This window comes from Acomys russatus, chromosome 14 (genome assembly GCF_903995435.1).
Source record: "Acomys russatus chromosome 14, mAcoRus1.1, whole genome shotgun sequence".
NCBI lineage: Eukaryota > Metazoa > Chordata > Mammalia > Rodentia > Muridae > Acomys > Acomys russatus.
This window is the reverse complement of record NC_067150.1, coordinates 10,605,165-10,620,242: the sequence shown is the minus strand read 5'-3', so window position 1 is coordinate 10,620,242 and position 15,078 is coordinate 10,605,165. Positions and strand designations below refer to the sequence as shown.

The 15,078-nt window shown below is 49.0% G+C and overlaps 1 protein-coding gene across 1 annotated transcript in view; it reads left to right on the top strand.

Annotated features, from left to right (window-relative positions):
- Window positions 1–453: 453 nt before the first annotated feature.
- Window positions 454–15,078, top strand: part of Panx1 (pannexin 1) — a 37,363-nt gene continuing 22,738 nt past the window's right edge. Inside the window, exon 1 of the mRNA XM_051155927.1 lies at window positions 454–1,067. Within this exon, the coding sequence (XP_051011884.1) occupies window positions 887–1,067 (181 nt within the window). The 5' untranslated portion in view covers window positions 454–886. The remainder of the gene's footprint in view (window positions 1,068–15,078) is intronic.

Genomic DNA, 15,078 nt, shown 5'->3' with positions numbered 1-15,078 from the left:
CTCTCTCTCCTCCTTACAGAACAACTCTGGTCAGGTCATCACCACATGTTTATCTCGACCTTTGTATGGCATCTGCTGTTTCTTGATTTTTTTTTTTTTTTTTTTTTTTTTTTAACAGAACCCGGATTGCCTCCTGGGGTATGGCGAGCGCTTGTCTAGCCTGCAGAGGTATCCAACCCATGGATGGGTTGGTTCAATTTCGCACCACATGCCCACACAATGGTGGGCGAGGCTTAAAAAGGGGCTAGCTCGTGCTCAAGGGAAGGAACTGCCAGCAGAAAGGAGTGGGGGGAAAAATCCCAGGTGTTAAGACTTGAGAACACAGGGCTAGGAGGGGCGAGGCTGTCCTTAGGGAGACTGGGTGGGGCGATCCTTCGCCAGTCCGGACTCTAGGGTCGCGGTGCGGCCGCGCCCACCCCGCCCGCGTCAGCGCGTTGCCGGAAACTGCTCGCCCCTGGGAACCCGGTTTCCCCCGTAGGTTCCGGAAGAGCTCGGCTCCCCGATCCCGAGCGTGCAGGGCGGGCTCCGGGAGCTGTGGCGAGGTGCTTTGTTCCCCGGCACGTTGTTGCCCCCCGAGCGCTCAGAGAGGCCCGGGTCCAGGTGCCGCGCGTGCGGGGGGACCCGCGGAGGCTGAGCACGGGTGCGGTCGCTGCAGCCCGAGCTCCCGCGCCCTGCGTAGCTTCGGGAGGTCTTCGGCTGCTGCGGCTCCCGGGCGGTCCCTGCGAGGTGGGCACAACGACTGCCTAGGCGGCGCGATGCGGAGCCTGCCCGGGAGCCCGAGAAGGGAAAGCGAAAGCCGCGCGCGGGGTCGCTGACCGAGAGGACTCGGCGCCTCTTCCCGACTGCCTTCGGCTGCCGGTCCTGCTGCACCCGGCGCGCCGTGACCATGGCCATCGCCCACCTGGCCACGGAGTACGTGTTCTCGGACTTCTTGCTGAAGGAGCCCACCGAGCCCAAGTTCAAGGGGCTGCGGCTGGAGCTGGCGGTGGACAAGATGGTCACGTGCATTGCCGTGGGTCTACCTCTGCTGCTCATCTCGCTGGCCTTCGCTCAGGAGATCTCCATCGGTGAGGCCCGGGGAGCTGCAGGGGGAGGCAGTCTGGGCTAGGCTAGCATTGTCTGGGGTTGGCAGGGCCTGACACAGCCGGCATTTCCTCACGCCCCTCCTAATTTAGCCACCCTGGTTGTAACGGAGTTTGAGTCTGAAGCCGTATTTGCCCGTGTGCAACCTGGGTACCTCTCCTAGCATCTTCCTTCCAGTTCCTTTGTCTCCTGCGCCCCATGATTGCAGCTTGGAGTTTACGTTCAGTCTGTTGCCACTAGACGTGACACACACACACACACACACACACACACACACACACACACACTCACTCACTCACTCACTCACTCACTCACTCACTCACATGCACTCTCTTCCTACTTTTCTCACCAATAATTCTGTAGCCATCTAAAATTTCATACCAAAGAAGGTCGGGAGTGGCTCCAAGGAGGGCTTAAAGACAAGCATTGCACACGCAGTGGAATGTTTCACTGTTTTTTGCCTTTAAATGATACTTGAGTTCTGTCTTAAGGTTTTGTGTGAGGGGGAGTAACTGCCCTTGGAGGTAGGAGAGGTCCTCCACCTGGGCGTTGCTATGAATTAAAAGATGAAATGACCTAATCCCCTTCATATAAACTCTCATTTCATCTTACTAGCTATGTGCGATTGCGAAGCGTAGTGTTTTGGACGAGATAGTGGGGGCAGAGTGAGTGGTCTTATTTACCATCTATCCCGACTTTCCCAGCCTGAGTGAGTGTGAATCGCAGCTGAGTAGTATAGAAGCGCCAACGGCATTTGCAGGTGGGGCAGACCTTGCAGAATGCCTGTGTCAGGGGGGTGGAATGTGGATAAGCCTAGGTGAGACTTGCCAAGGTTTTGAGATGACAGTTAACAAGAGCTGGGCCTTCCTGGGGGACTATAGGAGCTGAGGGTATATGGATTACTACAGGAAGGCACGCAGTACTCACCTGGGATTGGGATTGGGAGGCTGTTGATTGACAGACTGGCTGGCAACAGCATTCAGTGAGTAATAGTGAGGGCACATAGGTAAAGGATGTAGGGAGGGCGGATCTGCCCTGCGCTGGGGCATCAGTTAAGGCCTTGTGGATGAGGGATGAGTGGAGGAAGGAAGATGAGGGTCCTTATGAGAGGTGAGGGAGCAATCGGAAGCTCCTTCCCACCTACATTTGAGCAGGCCGTGGAGAGAAGAGAGTGGACGTACATAAAAGCTGTATGTACACCTGTGTGAGCAGGCTGGTGGAAGCTGGGCTTGAGGTAAGGCTTGGTCAGGAAAGGGCATGGCGGGTGTCGTGCTGAGACATATATCACTGAGTTGGTCAGTGTGGCAGGAAGTTGCTGAAGTAGCCCTGCAAAGTGAGCTTTCCGGTTTCCTGGTTCGTGGGCAGGGGAGAGTCCTGCTGAAAGGAAAACCACATGTCATGTGGGTCCTGATGATAGTTTCTGACGTCTAGCTGTGTGTGGAACCAAGTGCCAGGCGTCAGGACCCCAGGAGGAAGTGTCCCTCTGCTGAAGAAGCAAGTCTTGGACACCTGGTATGGGCAGAGGGCCAACAGGGAGGCAGCAGCTGATCGCAGCCTGTAAAGTCCCCCAACTAGAAGCGCTCCTGAGGCACCTGTGCTGGTGGCATCTGTTATGTAGGTCCAGATGATGTGCTCTGTGAGAGGCATCTTGGGGGTGGGGCGGGGGCGTGGCAGGGAAAGTGGGTTCAGCCAGCAAGGCTCTGCTTCTGCTGTGTGTGAGCACAGCTGTGCCCTATGGAGGATAGGAAAGGGTTCTAAGGCTTGGTCCTCAGCTGGATGTTAGTCTGCTGGCCTGTGACACCGTGCCGCCATTTCAGGACATGGTGTGACCGGTTTCAGGATAAGGCATCAGAAATTCTGGGCACCTGGCTGGCTGGCTCTTTGGTGAACTCTCAGGCCACTGCCCTCGACTTCTGCTCACGAGTTTCTATGCGAAGACAGGTGTGTGGGATGAACCCAAGTGAAGTCTTAGATCCTCAGTATTTGTGATCACTTTTGTGCAGTTTAACTGTGTGACATCAAAACAACAGAGGGGGCTGGGTGGAAGACGGGGGGGGGGGGAGGAGGGGCAGGGGGCGGTAGAATCATTGGCAAAAAGGAACCTCAGTTGCAAGAACGCCCCCACCAAACTGAGAACTGATGTTGGAGGGCCCAGGTCACTGGACAGTGCTACACCTGGGTGGGTGGTTCTGGGGTGTTTGAAAAAGCCAAGAGGACCAAACCAGTAAGCAGCACTTCTCCATGGCTTCTGCTCCAGTTCCTGCCTCCAGGTTCCTGCCCTGACTTCGCCCAGTGACAGAGTGTGGCTTGAGAGCTATAGGCCGAAATAACCCTTCTCTTGCCCAAGTCGTTTTGGCCATGGTGTTTATAGAAACCTGAAATAAGACAGCCAGAGATAGTGGAGCCATTTAAATGAAGCAAGCAGTTTGGTCACCACACTGCCAGGAAGGACAGCCCTGGAGTGTGGAGCAGGACCTAACAGCTCTGAGCATGGCTGTGTGACCCATGTGTAGTCCTTACCCTTCCTTCTCTGTTGTCTGGAATATTCTTGTCATATAGCCTGACCATGTGGCTGTCTTACCGGCTAGGTGCTCACCTGCAGCAGGGATGGCCCTGATGCACAGTACATCAAAGTCCCTTTACAAACTTTTTTTTCGAGTGATTTGGGCATGACCAGCTGTTTACTGAGCCAGGCGTGCAACCTGCTGGTGCTTGGCATTGGAGTGTAGAAACATGCAAGATTTAGAGGCTGCCTTTCAGGTAGGGCCCAGCAGAACAGCTGGCCTCGGGGTACCCTTAGACCAAGATTTTAACAAAATGGGCCCTGAGTAGTGCAAGGCTGTACATATAAGGGGTGAGGCAGGCAGAGGGGTTTCTGCCACTCATAGGTACAGTGAGGGCTTCAGGGCAGAGAAGAGCTGGGAAAAGCTTTGAGAAAGGGTTCCCAATGGGCGAGGCAGGCCAAGTCACAGTTGAGAGGTCTGACACTAGTGATGCTGCCAGAGTGCCAGCAGCCCTATTGCCTGAGAGTGGGAGTGGCCGCCAGTGTGGACAGCAATGCTTTCTTGTGCTTTGCCCTCTGCATCGGAGGACTGATATAAAAGTAACACTTTTAAATTTATTTAATTAAAATTAGAGCCGGTTAATCGTTGCTTGTGTCACCTTTCCTTTCTTCAGCTTATACTGATAAATGAGTGTCAATGAAAGCCTTCATTAAACATGTCTATGAAAGCCTCGATTTAAATCACCATTCCGTGTTGGTCCTAACCCCTGCTCCCTGCAGCAGCTCACACAGACAGGATGGTGGGCTGTCTGGGCTGGTGAAGTCTACAATGGGAACGGAATGGAGCAGAGATATCCCCGCCTTGCCCACTCATTCAGGTCTTGTTCTACCTATGACTTGTGGGTCCTCTCAGGAGGGATATAGTCTAGAGAGGCTGAGAGGGTAGGCCATGGTCAAGGTGGTTTTAGTAGCTTTCACAGACACCCGTGTCTGGGGCTGCTCACTGGTCCTAACTGACCCTGCAGTGTGGCAACAATTTTAGACACAGACCCTCTGCCAGGAGCTGCTCGGAGATGCTCTTACCTTCCAGGTCCTTGCTCACATTCTGAAGATTTTAGTTAGGCAACTACAGACCGTTGAACTGAATATAACAGTTGAGTGGAGAGTGTGATATGACTTTCTCACGTACTCTGGTACCTCACATTTGACCATGTCCCCTGGAGGGGGAGACCTGGTGGCACTCAGAGGAAGGACAGCAGGTTGTCAAGAAGAGACTTGATATCCTATGAGCATATACAGGGGGAGGTAATCCCCCTCAGGAACAGTCATAGGAGAGGGGACTAAGGGGAAAAGGGGAGGGAGGGACGAATGGGAGGATACAAGGGATGGGATAACCATTGAGATGTAACAAGAATAAATTAATAAAAAAAAATTTAAAAAAAAAGAGAGTTCGGAACTCAGCTGGGAAATTGCTGTGGCTGGTTTTGATGCTTCTCTTCCTCTCTGCAGAAGACAGTTGAAATGCCATCGTGCCTCTGGGGATGGAGAGTTTGCACTCATGTCTCTAGCAGCCCTCACCTCCCTTCTCTTGCCTAGCATCCAGTGCATGCTGGGTATATGTTAGTAGAGGCCCCTAGCATCCAGTGCGTGCTGGGTATATGTTAGTAGAGGCCCCTAGCATCCAGTGCGTGCTGGATATATGTTAGTAGAGGCCCCTGGCATCCAGTGCGTGCTGGGTATATGTTAGTAGAGGCCCCTAGCATCCAGTACGTGCTGGGTATATGTTAGTAGAGGCCGTGAGGTTTATACTGTGCCTTCTCTCCTGGCTGCTCTGATTTGCAGTCCACTGAGATAGAGCAAGTACGTGCCACTGGTGTGGAGATGCTGCTGCCACACCTCCCTACCGAGAGCGCGCCAACTGTGAGTGTCATAAACCTCTCCCTTCAGTTGCTACAAATAACTCAGACTGTGTGGCTAAGCATGGACCAATACTTAGCTTCCCGTAACAGCACACACTCAAGTCACACTCAGAATCAGAGCCAGGAAAAGGGGGCTGGAAAGCCAGAGAGTGTGACCTCATCAGAATCAAAGAGCCGGGAAAAGGGGGCTGGAAGGCCGGAGAGTGTGACCTCGTCTGTGTGGTTTTTTTTGATTTAAATTTAAATTTTATTAATTTGTTCAGATTATAACTCAATTGTTATCCCATCACTTGTATCCTCCCATTCCTCCCTCCCTCTCACCCTATTCCCCTCCCCTATGTCTATGACCGAGGGGGACATCCTCCCTAAAGAGCGGTCATAGGCTATCAAGTCTCATCTTGGTAGCCTGCTTTGTCTGTGTTTTTTAAAGTCTAAGTCGTAAGCCCATAGGCCTCTGTGACTGTGTGCAGAGCTAACTGTAGCAGACACTGTACAGTTTGCCGTCTTCTCCTTCGGCATCCACATGTATACATCATACTTATTAAAAAGCCCAGCTATACCGTAGTACCCCGCTTTCTCTACTTAGTACATTTGGTAGAGCTTTTGGTATCATAACACAGTTCTCACATCACTGGGGTTTTAAGTGATTGTTGTTTTGTTTGCTTACATTTTTTTTCATCACAAAAGATATTTTATTTAAGTTCCCAACACAAATAAATTATTTTGGTTTTGAATTGCAGAATTAAGTCCAAACTGAAATATGAAAACAAACAGCTTCCGTTGAATGAGAGCTGAAATCCATGGAGACATTCCAAACAACTGACCGTCTGTCCCCTGTAGCACTTTCCGGCTTTTATAGGTCTGTCAGGCCAGGCCATTTGCTGCCTTTGTCTCCCCCCCCCCCCCCCCCCCCCGCACGCCCCCAAGTTTTTGTCTTTGTTTTTTCTCTGCCTCTGGTTCATCCACACTGGGTACTGGCCATGCTGGCCTAGAAGAGTCTTTTTGTTTCCCTTAATTTCAGTCTCCATTTTTGTGTCATCCTTTTCGTCATCTGCCACACAGTGCATTATCTCCTGGCAGTGTTCGGGTACCAGCACAGTTGCTATTTCTCCAGCATCTTTCATTAAAGCATCAACTGTCAACTTTGAGAAGACTGTGTTGAGCTCCCTCGGAGCCATCTTTTTTCTCTTTTTAGCACACACCTTCCTTTTCTACTAACTCAATAAGCTTTTAGCCATGCTTTACCTGGCTGAGAAACAAGACCACACACCGAGTGTAGGAGCCAACCGGAACTGCTTACATTTATTTAATGTGCCTGTGTCTCTGTGTGTGGGTGCTTGCATGCCATACTATGTGCATTCGTGTGTGAGTGCGTGTTGATAAAGGACAGCTTGTGGGTTCCAGGCTTCAAACTTTGAGTCATTAGGCTTGGTGAGCAAGTGCCTTTACCACCGAACCCTTTCGACAGCCCCTCCCTGGCTTCCTAATGGCAGAATAACACCCTGTAGCCTCATACAGTCTAACCGTAAGTCAGTTGAGCAGTCCTCTGTGACAGACACTAAAATTCTTCTCAGGTCTCAACTCTGACATGTACATTTTATTTGTAATACTCTCTGCAAATGTTTCCCTTCTCTCAGAGCTGAAGGGACAGTTGAGAACGATATCAATTTCCAGAAAGATAAACTCATCTCCGAGCATGACTTTGCGTTCCTGAGTTTGTATTTCAGCCAAGCACAAGAAAACATGTCTTGGGGGCCTGTCTAGATTTGATTCCAGCAGATTTAACTATCAGGTTTGGAAGTTTTAGAATGTTGATACATTTTTCTGTTTTTGTACTCTGACCTTCACATGAGTACTGAAGCAGAAGCACTCCTCACACCCTCATAAATAAATAAATGAAAGTACAAAACTTTTAAAAAATCAACCTACTGCTGGGCAGTGGTGGTGCATGCCTTTAATCCCAGCACTCAGAAGGCAAAGGCAGGTTATTCTCTGTGAGTTCAAGGCCAGCCTGGTCTACAGAGCCTGGTTCCACGGCAGCCAAACCTACACAGAGAAACTCTGTCTCAAAACCAACCAACCAAACAAACAAAAAGAAACCTTTTTTTCCCCCAACTACATTATTGCTAGAATACTGTCTCATTTTTATAGCAAGTGACCATCTATTTATTTTTTTTCTTAATCATCTTCAGTGATTTTATTTCACATTTACCACTTGGTCTGTTTTGTTCTTTCAGTAAGATGTCAAGACTGTTTTATCTCCTACTGTCCTGCCCAGCTTTATGTCACCTTGACATTATGTCATTGGAGAGGAGGGAGCCTTGATTGAGAAAATGCCTCCATAAAATCAGGCTGTGGGCAAGCCCAGAGGGCATCTTCTTAATTAACGATTGATGTGGGAGGGCCTGGCCCATTGTGGGTGGGGCCACACTTGCGCCGGTGGTCCTGGGTTCTATAAGAAACAGGCTGAACGAGCCATATGAAGCAAGCCAGTAAGCAGCACCCCTCCATGGCCTCTGCATCATCTCCTGCTCCAAGTTCCTCCCCTGCTTGAGTTCCTGTCCTGACTTCCTTCAGTGATGAGCAGTGATGACGGGGTGTAAGACACATAAACCCTCTCCTTCCAGATTATTTTGGTCATGGTGTTTCGTCACAGCAATAGAAACCCTAACTAAGACACAAGGCCATCGCCATACAGTGATTTTCCTATAATAGGTAGGGTCTGTATAGTATAGGGGTAGATGGATCTGTTTTAGGGCTCTTTGTATTTTCTCTGTGTAGATCCATCAATTCCTACACAGAACCTGACTGTTCTGTTACCAGGCTTATGCTGGCTCGTCAAGTAAATGCACATCACATCAGATGCACATCACATCGGCATCAGAGGATTCGGGAAGCGTGAGTGGGGAAACGGAAGCTCGGTAGTGGATGTACTTGGCCTGCCTGTCACCTGCTTAGATTCCTTCTTCACAGATTGTGAAGGTTACAGGGAAGAAGCCATCAGTGGACCCTCGCCTTTGACTGTTAGAAGAAATATTCTTGCTGCTACATTTTGGGCCGTTGTTAAAGTTCCATGTTTATTGTTTTTGTTTTGTTTGTTTGTTTGTTTTTCTCCAGTGCTAGGGATTGAGCCCAGGGCCTCATGCATGCTAGGCAAGCATTTTACCTCTGGGCTGTATAGCCCCAGCCCACTTTTGCCGTTCATATTTTGGTCATAGCTGTTAGTGGCCTTTACCAGCTGCTGGGGTACATTATTTTCAGCAGTTTGTCTTACTTCCGGTTTCTATTGCTGTCATAAAGCATGACCATAATAAGCACACTGGGGACGAAAGCTTTCTGTCACCTGTGCTTCTATATCACAGTCTGCCATCGAAGCAGTTCAGGGCAGGCCCCCAGGGCAGGAACCTGGAGGCCATGGAGAATTGCGGCTGGCTGGCTGGCTCTCGTGCCTTCCTCAGCCGGCTTCCCTGCTGTGCTCTTGCTCACAGGTGTGCAGTGGGGGACTGGGGTGGGGGCAGTCTGAAGGTCATGATCACAGAAGGTCTGGACCGTAACAGGCTTACTCCTTAGACATCTACTGGGGCTCCTTTGTGGAAGGCTTCGGCCAGCTGTGCAAGAGGCAGGGCTGTGAAACCTGCCTCTCCTAGTATTCTTTTCTTTCCTTTGGACAGGTTAAAAGGTTTAATTATAGTACGTCCCTTAGTTGCTCCGGGAGAGGAAATAGAGGATGCTTTCACAGTTCAGACTTGAAGGGTCACTTCCTGAAGCTTCTCTGGTTTCTAGAATAACTGCCTTATTCTCACATCTGTGTGGAAGGGAAAGGCAGCCGCTTTGGTGTCCTGCCTCATTGATTCTCTCAGAGTTTGCGCTGTCTCTGCGAGAGCGCTCCTTTGGTGTGCTGCCTTTTCCCTATCTCTGCTAAGCCTGCTAGATTTAAAAAAAAAAAGAGCATGACAGAAGTTGTTTCATGCCCTTTTGTCTCTTGGCCTCCCCTCTTGGGGCCAAGCTGATCTGGCCCACTGCTGCTTCTCCTTACACCTTCCCTGAGATCTAGACCCTGTGCTCCCAAGCTTTCATGTGGTGTGGGCTAGCCCTTCTCAGCATCTTTCTGGGCACCAGGTTGGTACCCCAGAGGCCTCTTGCCTCGTAGACTGAATGACAACAGATAAGTTGGTTCACAGTGAGCGATAGTTGTCCTAGGACTGTTCTGACTGTGAGGCCCCCAGCATCAAGGACCTGGACCCACATTCGCAGGGTCGTGGATGTGATTTGGCTCGTGTTATAGTTGTAAAGCTCACTTACTAAATCCCGGTAGGAGTGCACCCCCTAGAAGTTCTGTTCCCCTAGGGAGCCCTGACTAAAGCATTTCTCTCAGGAACAGTACCATGTCCATCTTGGCAAATGCTGCAGATGCTGATTGAAAGGGTGTGTGGTCCGTATGTGACCTGGTACTGCAGCTGGCAAAGCAGGCAGTTGCCAGGGCAGTATGACTTCCCCCACTGTGCTCTTGGTGTCAGCCCCAGCAGGCAAGCCCCACCGCTGTGCCATGGCAGTTCTAGAAAGATTTTCTGACTTGTCCTGGGGAGTCGTAAACAGACTTGTGGCCTCCAGATATAAGTCAGACTCCTGCACGGGTGACGGAAGCTTCATTCCTGGCCTGTAGGGGTGTGAGTGACAATGGCTCCCTGGTGTATGTGTCATGCCCCCGCCAACACCCCCAACCCCTAGCTCCCCACCCCCATTGGTGGAACTGTTTGGGAAGGATTAGGAGGTGTGTCACTGAGGGAGGGCTTTGAATTTTCAAAACCCCACATCAGGCCCAGTTACTCTCTCTCTCTCTGCCTGCTGTCTGTGGACCAGGGTGTAAAGCTCTCAGCACCATGTCTGTCTGCTTCCTGCTGTGATAGTCATGGACTAACTGTCTAAAACTGCCAGGAAGCCTCCAATTAAATGCTTTCTTTTATGAAAGCTGCTTTGGTCATGGCGTCTCTTCACAGCAGTAGCACAGTAACTAAGACAGCAGCTCAGCTAGCAAGGAGTTTCAAGAAGAGCTCTGAGTGATGGTCACTGCTTGTGCCTCTCAGGGCAGGCCTTGTGACTTCACTGTCACTCTCCCTGGCCTCCTAATTTCCTTCTAGCAGAGAAGCTTTCAGCCCAGAGGAAATAACCATCAGGTTAACTGTCATTTACCAAAGGCTATATGTATATATGCATTGGCGTGTGTTTGTTAACAATGCAGCCAAAAAGGGGAAAACTAAACCAGTGTGTGTGTGTGTGTGTATATGTGTGTGTGTGTGTGTGTACCCTAATCTCATTTTCTTTGCCAGTAGTAGCTACTTTATGGGGTAGTATATGCTACACTTCTTTTTGTTGGAAAAAATTGTTCTGGTAGCATTTTACCATTATTATAAAATTTAAACAGGGCCAGAAAGACAGCTTAGTGGGCAAAAGCTGCCAAACCTGAAAGCTAGTGGTCAGTCCCCTGGCCCTGCGTGGTGGAAGGAAAAAACTGAGTCCCTCAGGTTGTCCTCTGATCTCCACATGCATGCCACGGCGCACGCGTGCGTGCGCACACACACACACACACACACACACACACACACACACCGCCACATATAACTACACAAAAAATAATAAATGTAAAAAATATTAAAGATTTAAAAAACAGGCATGTGCACGGAGTTGCAGATTGTTCATTATTCTTTAGTGTGCCTTGGAGATGTTTTCATGCTCGTACCTGTGTGTGCATGAGTGGTGTGTGTGTGTGTGTGTGTGTGTGTGTGTGCAGGCTGCATGCCTCTTTACCCTTGTTCAGGAAGGCTCTTCCTGCTTCTTCCTACTCTAGGCTCTATCCCAGCAGTTTTCCTGTCTCACTTCTGGTCCCCCCTCTCCCCACCCCCACCTCCCTCCACCTCAGGTCCTCAGGCTTGTGCAGGGAACTGCTCTGTCCACCTCCCTGGCCCCTCCTTTTTAAGCAGGGTAGAACTTTCTCGGGGTGACTGTTCCTCACTTCATTCAGATGCTGTGTCATGATGCATCAGCTCCGGGCAGTCTTGCCTGTGCTGCCCTTGTGCCAGTGCCTCTCTGGAGAGGTGGCCCTCGGAGTCTCTGGGCTCATGCATACTTTACACTCAGGATCTTGTTGGGATATAAAAAAAAAAAAGCTTTAGTTTATTGTTTATATCTATTGCCATTTTAAAAGAAATTAAAACTTTGTAATTTAAAAACTGTTTATCTTAAGTAATATTAATACCTTTGCCTATTAGTATATGGGATATATACTACATTTTAATAAAAAGTAACTTCAAAAGCTCGAGTGGCATTTTTTTCTGGTTGTATAAATCCCTAGTAGAAGTCCAGATGCTCTTGTCTGCTGTCTGTCATAAGCCTCTGGGAAACTCCTTTGCACTCACAAGAGACTAGATTAGAAAGGCAGACTGCAGTGTGGTGTTACTGCAAATAAGCATCCAGGCCTCCTTCTGGAGAGGGCCCCTGGTCAGCAGCTTAAGGGCTCTTTGATTCCTTTTATTTCAGACTTAAAACTGTACGTTAAAAACAATTTGTGTGTGCAAGCAAACATGAGCACACGACCCTGTTCACACCTGGGGACACTTTGGGGAGTCAGTCCCATCATGAGATCTAGGATGTGAAAGTCCAGGTTAGGCCATTTGGTTTGCATATCAAATGCTTTTACCCTCTCAGCCATCTTGCTAGCCCCACACTGTCTATTTTTTTAGTTTGTTGTTCTTAAAATTGAGGCATTTCCAGGTTGTAGTTCCCTATTTACACTATTTCACTGAGGAGTCACAAGACATGTCGCTCTTGGTGGGGACTGCAGAGACAGAGGACTCTTGCCATCTTTGCTTTGTGAAACTCTTTTTCCATCCTTTGGAAATCAGACATCCCCCCACCTCTGTCTGTCTCTGTGCCACCCCTCTCCCCCCTTTTCTGGCTTTTTTGATACAGTTTCATGTGGCCTAGGCCAGTCTTGAATTCACTACCCCTCTTGCCTGTGTCTCTCTCTTGCTGAGATTACAGGTGTGGGGCACTATACCTGCCTCAACTCTTTCTTGTTTTGTTTTCTTGAGACAAGGTTTTTCTATGAGGCCCTAGCTGTCCTGGACTCTTTTTGTAGACTAGGCTAGCCTCGAACTCACAGAGATATGCCTGCTTCTTCTTCCTGAGTGCTGGGATTAAAGGATTAAAGCTACCACTAACCAGAGAACTTTTTTATTTTAAAGCTGAAAGTCTTGAAGGGAGGGTGGGGGTGGGGGTTAGAGGGATGGTTGGAGGGACTTTCACTTCCCAGCCCTCTTTCCTGTTTACCTTTAGTCAGCTGTTTGTAAAACTTCTCCAAGCACTTTATTAGGAAGTTAGACAATGGCTTTGAAAGTTTTCTTTTAAATGTTAACATTTATTTCACACTTGGTCTAACCTGAGGTTCCCAAGAGCTCCCAGGGCTGACATCTCTCCTTTGGAAAGTCAGCTTCTTCTAGGCTGTGCTCTGGCTGGGAGGCCTACCTCCCCTTCTGACCCTACCAGCCTGCTCCTTTGCAACAGAAAGTGGTGCCTGTGCAATGCTAGAACCAGAAAGCAAGGGCAGAAGAAGCCTGGCGCTGACCTAGGAGTCTGTTGGGAGAACTGTGAGCTGCCATTAGCTGCCACTTCCGGTGCTGAGTGGGATCCCTGGCTCTGCTGAGATGTGACTGGGTAGTAAGGATGGAAGAGGATGAAGACAGCTCAAGGACACCTGCTTCCAGCATTCTTGCCCTCCTAAGGCCTCGTTCATCTCCCAAAAAACGCCATTTGCTCCCAGTGCACAAATCAGGGTCGCTAGGGGAGCAGAAAGCCAATTCCTTTTTAGAACCAAAGGAACACACTTCAGGTGTTTGTTCCCTGCAGCCACCACAGCTGGGTGGGTCATCTGTGACCAGAAGGCACCTCTCCTGAGGTCAGTCCCTCTGTGAGGACACTGCACTGAAGTTAGTTAGGCAAGACGTTCCTGGTCTGTCCCAGGGAAAACTGTGGTTCGTCAGGTGCTGAGGGCTTAGCTGTTCTGCATTTCTCTCATTCATTCTGTTCTCATTTTTGGTATGTGTGACCTGGGCTGTGTGTTAAGAGCTAGCTGCACTCGGGCATCTCATGAGGACACAGGAAGACTGCAGCCCTTGAAAGGCATGCACCCCAGGCTCTGGCTTGTGTAGTGTCGGTACAAGAGCTTGTGATGGGTAACGCCTCATTTGCATGGAAAATGTGCAAGTCCTCTTTCTTTCTGTATCCAGGCTCCTTGAGAGCAGCGTTTGCCATTTGAGTGGCTGAATCTGTCCCGTGAAACCCATGTGATCACTGTAGAATGTCCTTGGCTTTGCAGGAGTCTTGTGACACTGCCCTCATAATGGTGACAGTCATCGTAGGGTTCGTTTCACTTTGTCATGGCCATAATCTTTTTTATTTTTTATTTTTTTTCAGTACGGAGTGGAGATGTTCAAGGGCTCAGAAATTATACAAGCCAGCTTTCAGACAGCATCTTTCAGGGAGAACTGATGGCTTTCGCTAAGCTGAATCTTGCTTTGGGGCGGGGCATTTTATTTTTATTATTTTTTTAAAGATTTATTTATTTATTTATTTATTTATTTATTATGCACACAGCATTCTGCCTGGACACCAGAAGAGGGCACCAGATCTTGTTATAGATGGTTGTGAGCCACCATGTGGCTATTGGGTATTGAACTCATGACCTTTGGAAGAGCAGTCAGTGCTCTTAACCTCTGAACCATTTCCTTAGCACCTGGCTGGGGCATTTTAAAGGATAAGGTTCACACTTCTCAAGACAACCTTACTTGTAGAATTTGAGAAGATAAATCCAGTAAGTTCCCGTGTGCACTGATGAGAATACAGCATAAGACTCAAGAAGCCTACATCTTGTTCCATGCTGGCTGACAGAAATAAAAACACTAGTTACCTTTCTGCCTGTGTGTGTGTGTGTTGAGTCTCTCACTGGTCTAGAACTTGGCAAGTCGTCTGAACGGGCTGACCAGTGAGCCCCAGGGATCCTCCTGCGTCTGCCTTACTGGCACTAGGGGTACAAGCATGAACTGCCATCTCTAGAATTTTTTTCTAAGTGTTCTGGAAGATCAATCTCATGTCCTTGGGCTTGTAAGGTAAGCCCATTGCTGGCCACACTCACTATGAGAGTAGCCCTTTTATGACTCTAGAAAGATCTATGAAGCTTTGTAAATGAAAAATGTTAGGTTATATAACTTGATAGGAAGTAAAAGAAAACCCAATGCCTATTGAATATCATTGTTTTTGTTTGTTTATTTCGTTTTTATAAAGCAACAGCAAAGAAAAGGGCTCTAGAATCTCTTCAGGGAATTCCTAACCTGATTTTTCCCTGCATGCTAACGTACCCTTGGCTACATTTAGCGGACTTCCAGAACGCTTCCGGTAAGTTAAGTCTGTGTTCCAGACTATTATTCTAACAGCCTGCTCTTAAAGGCATGTGCTAAAGTTGTCTCTGGCCTCACCATCTGTTTAACACCATTGTTAAGCCAGCTTTCCCCATCTTCCTAT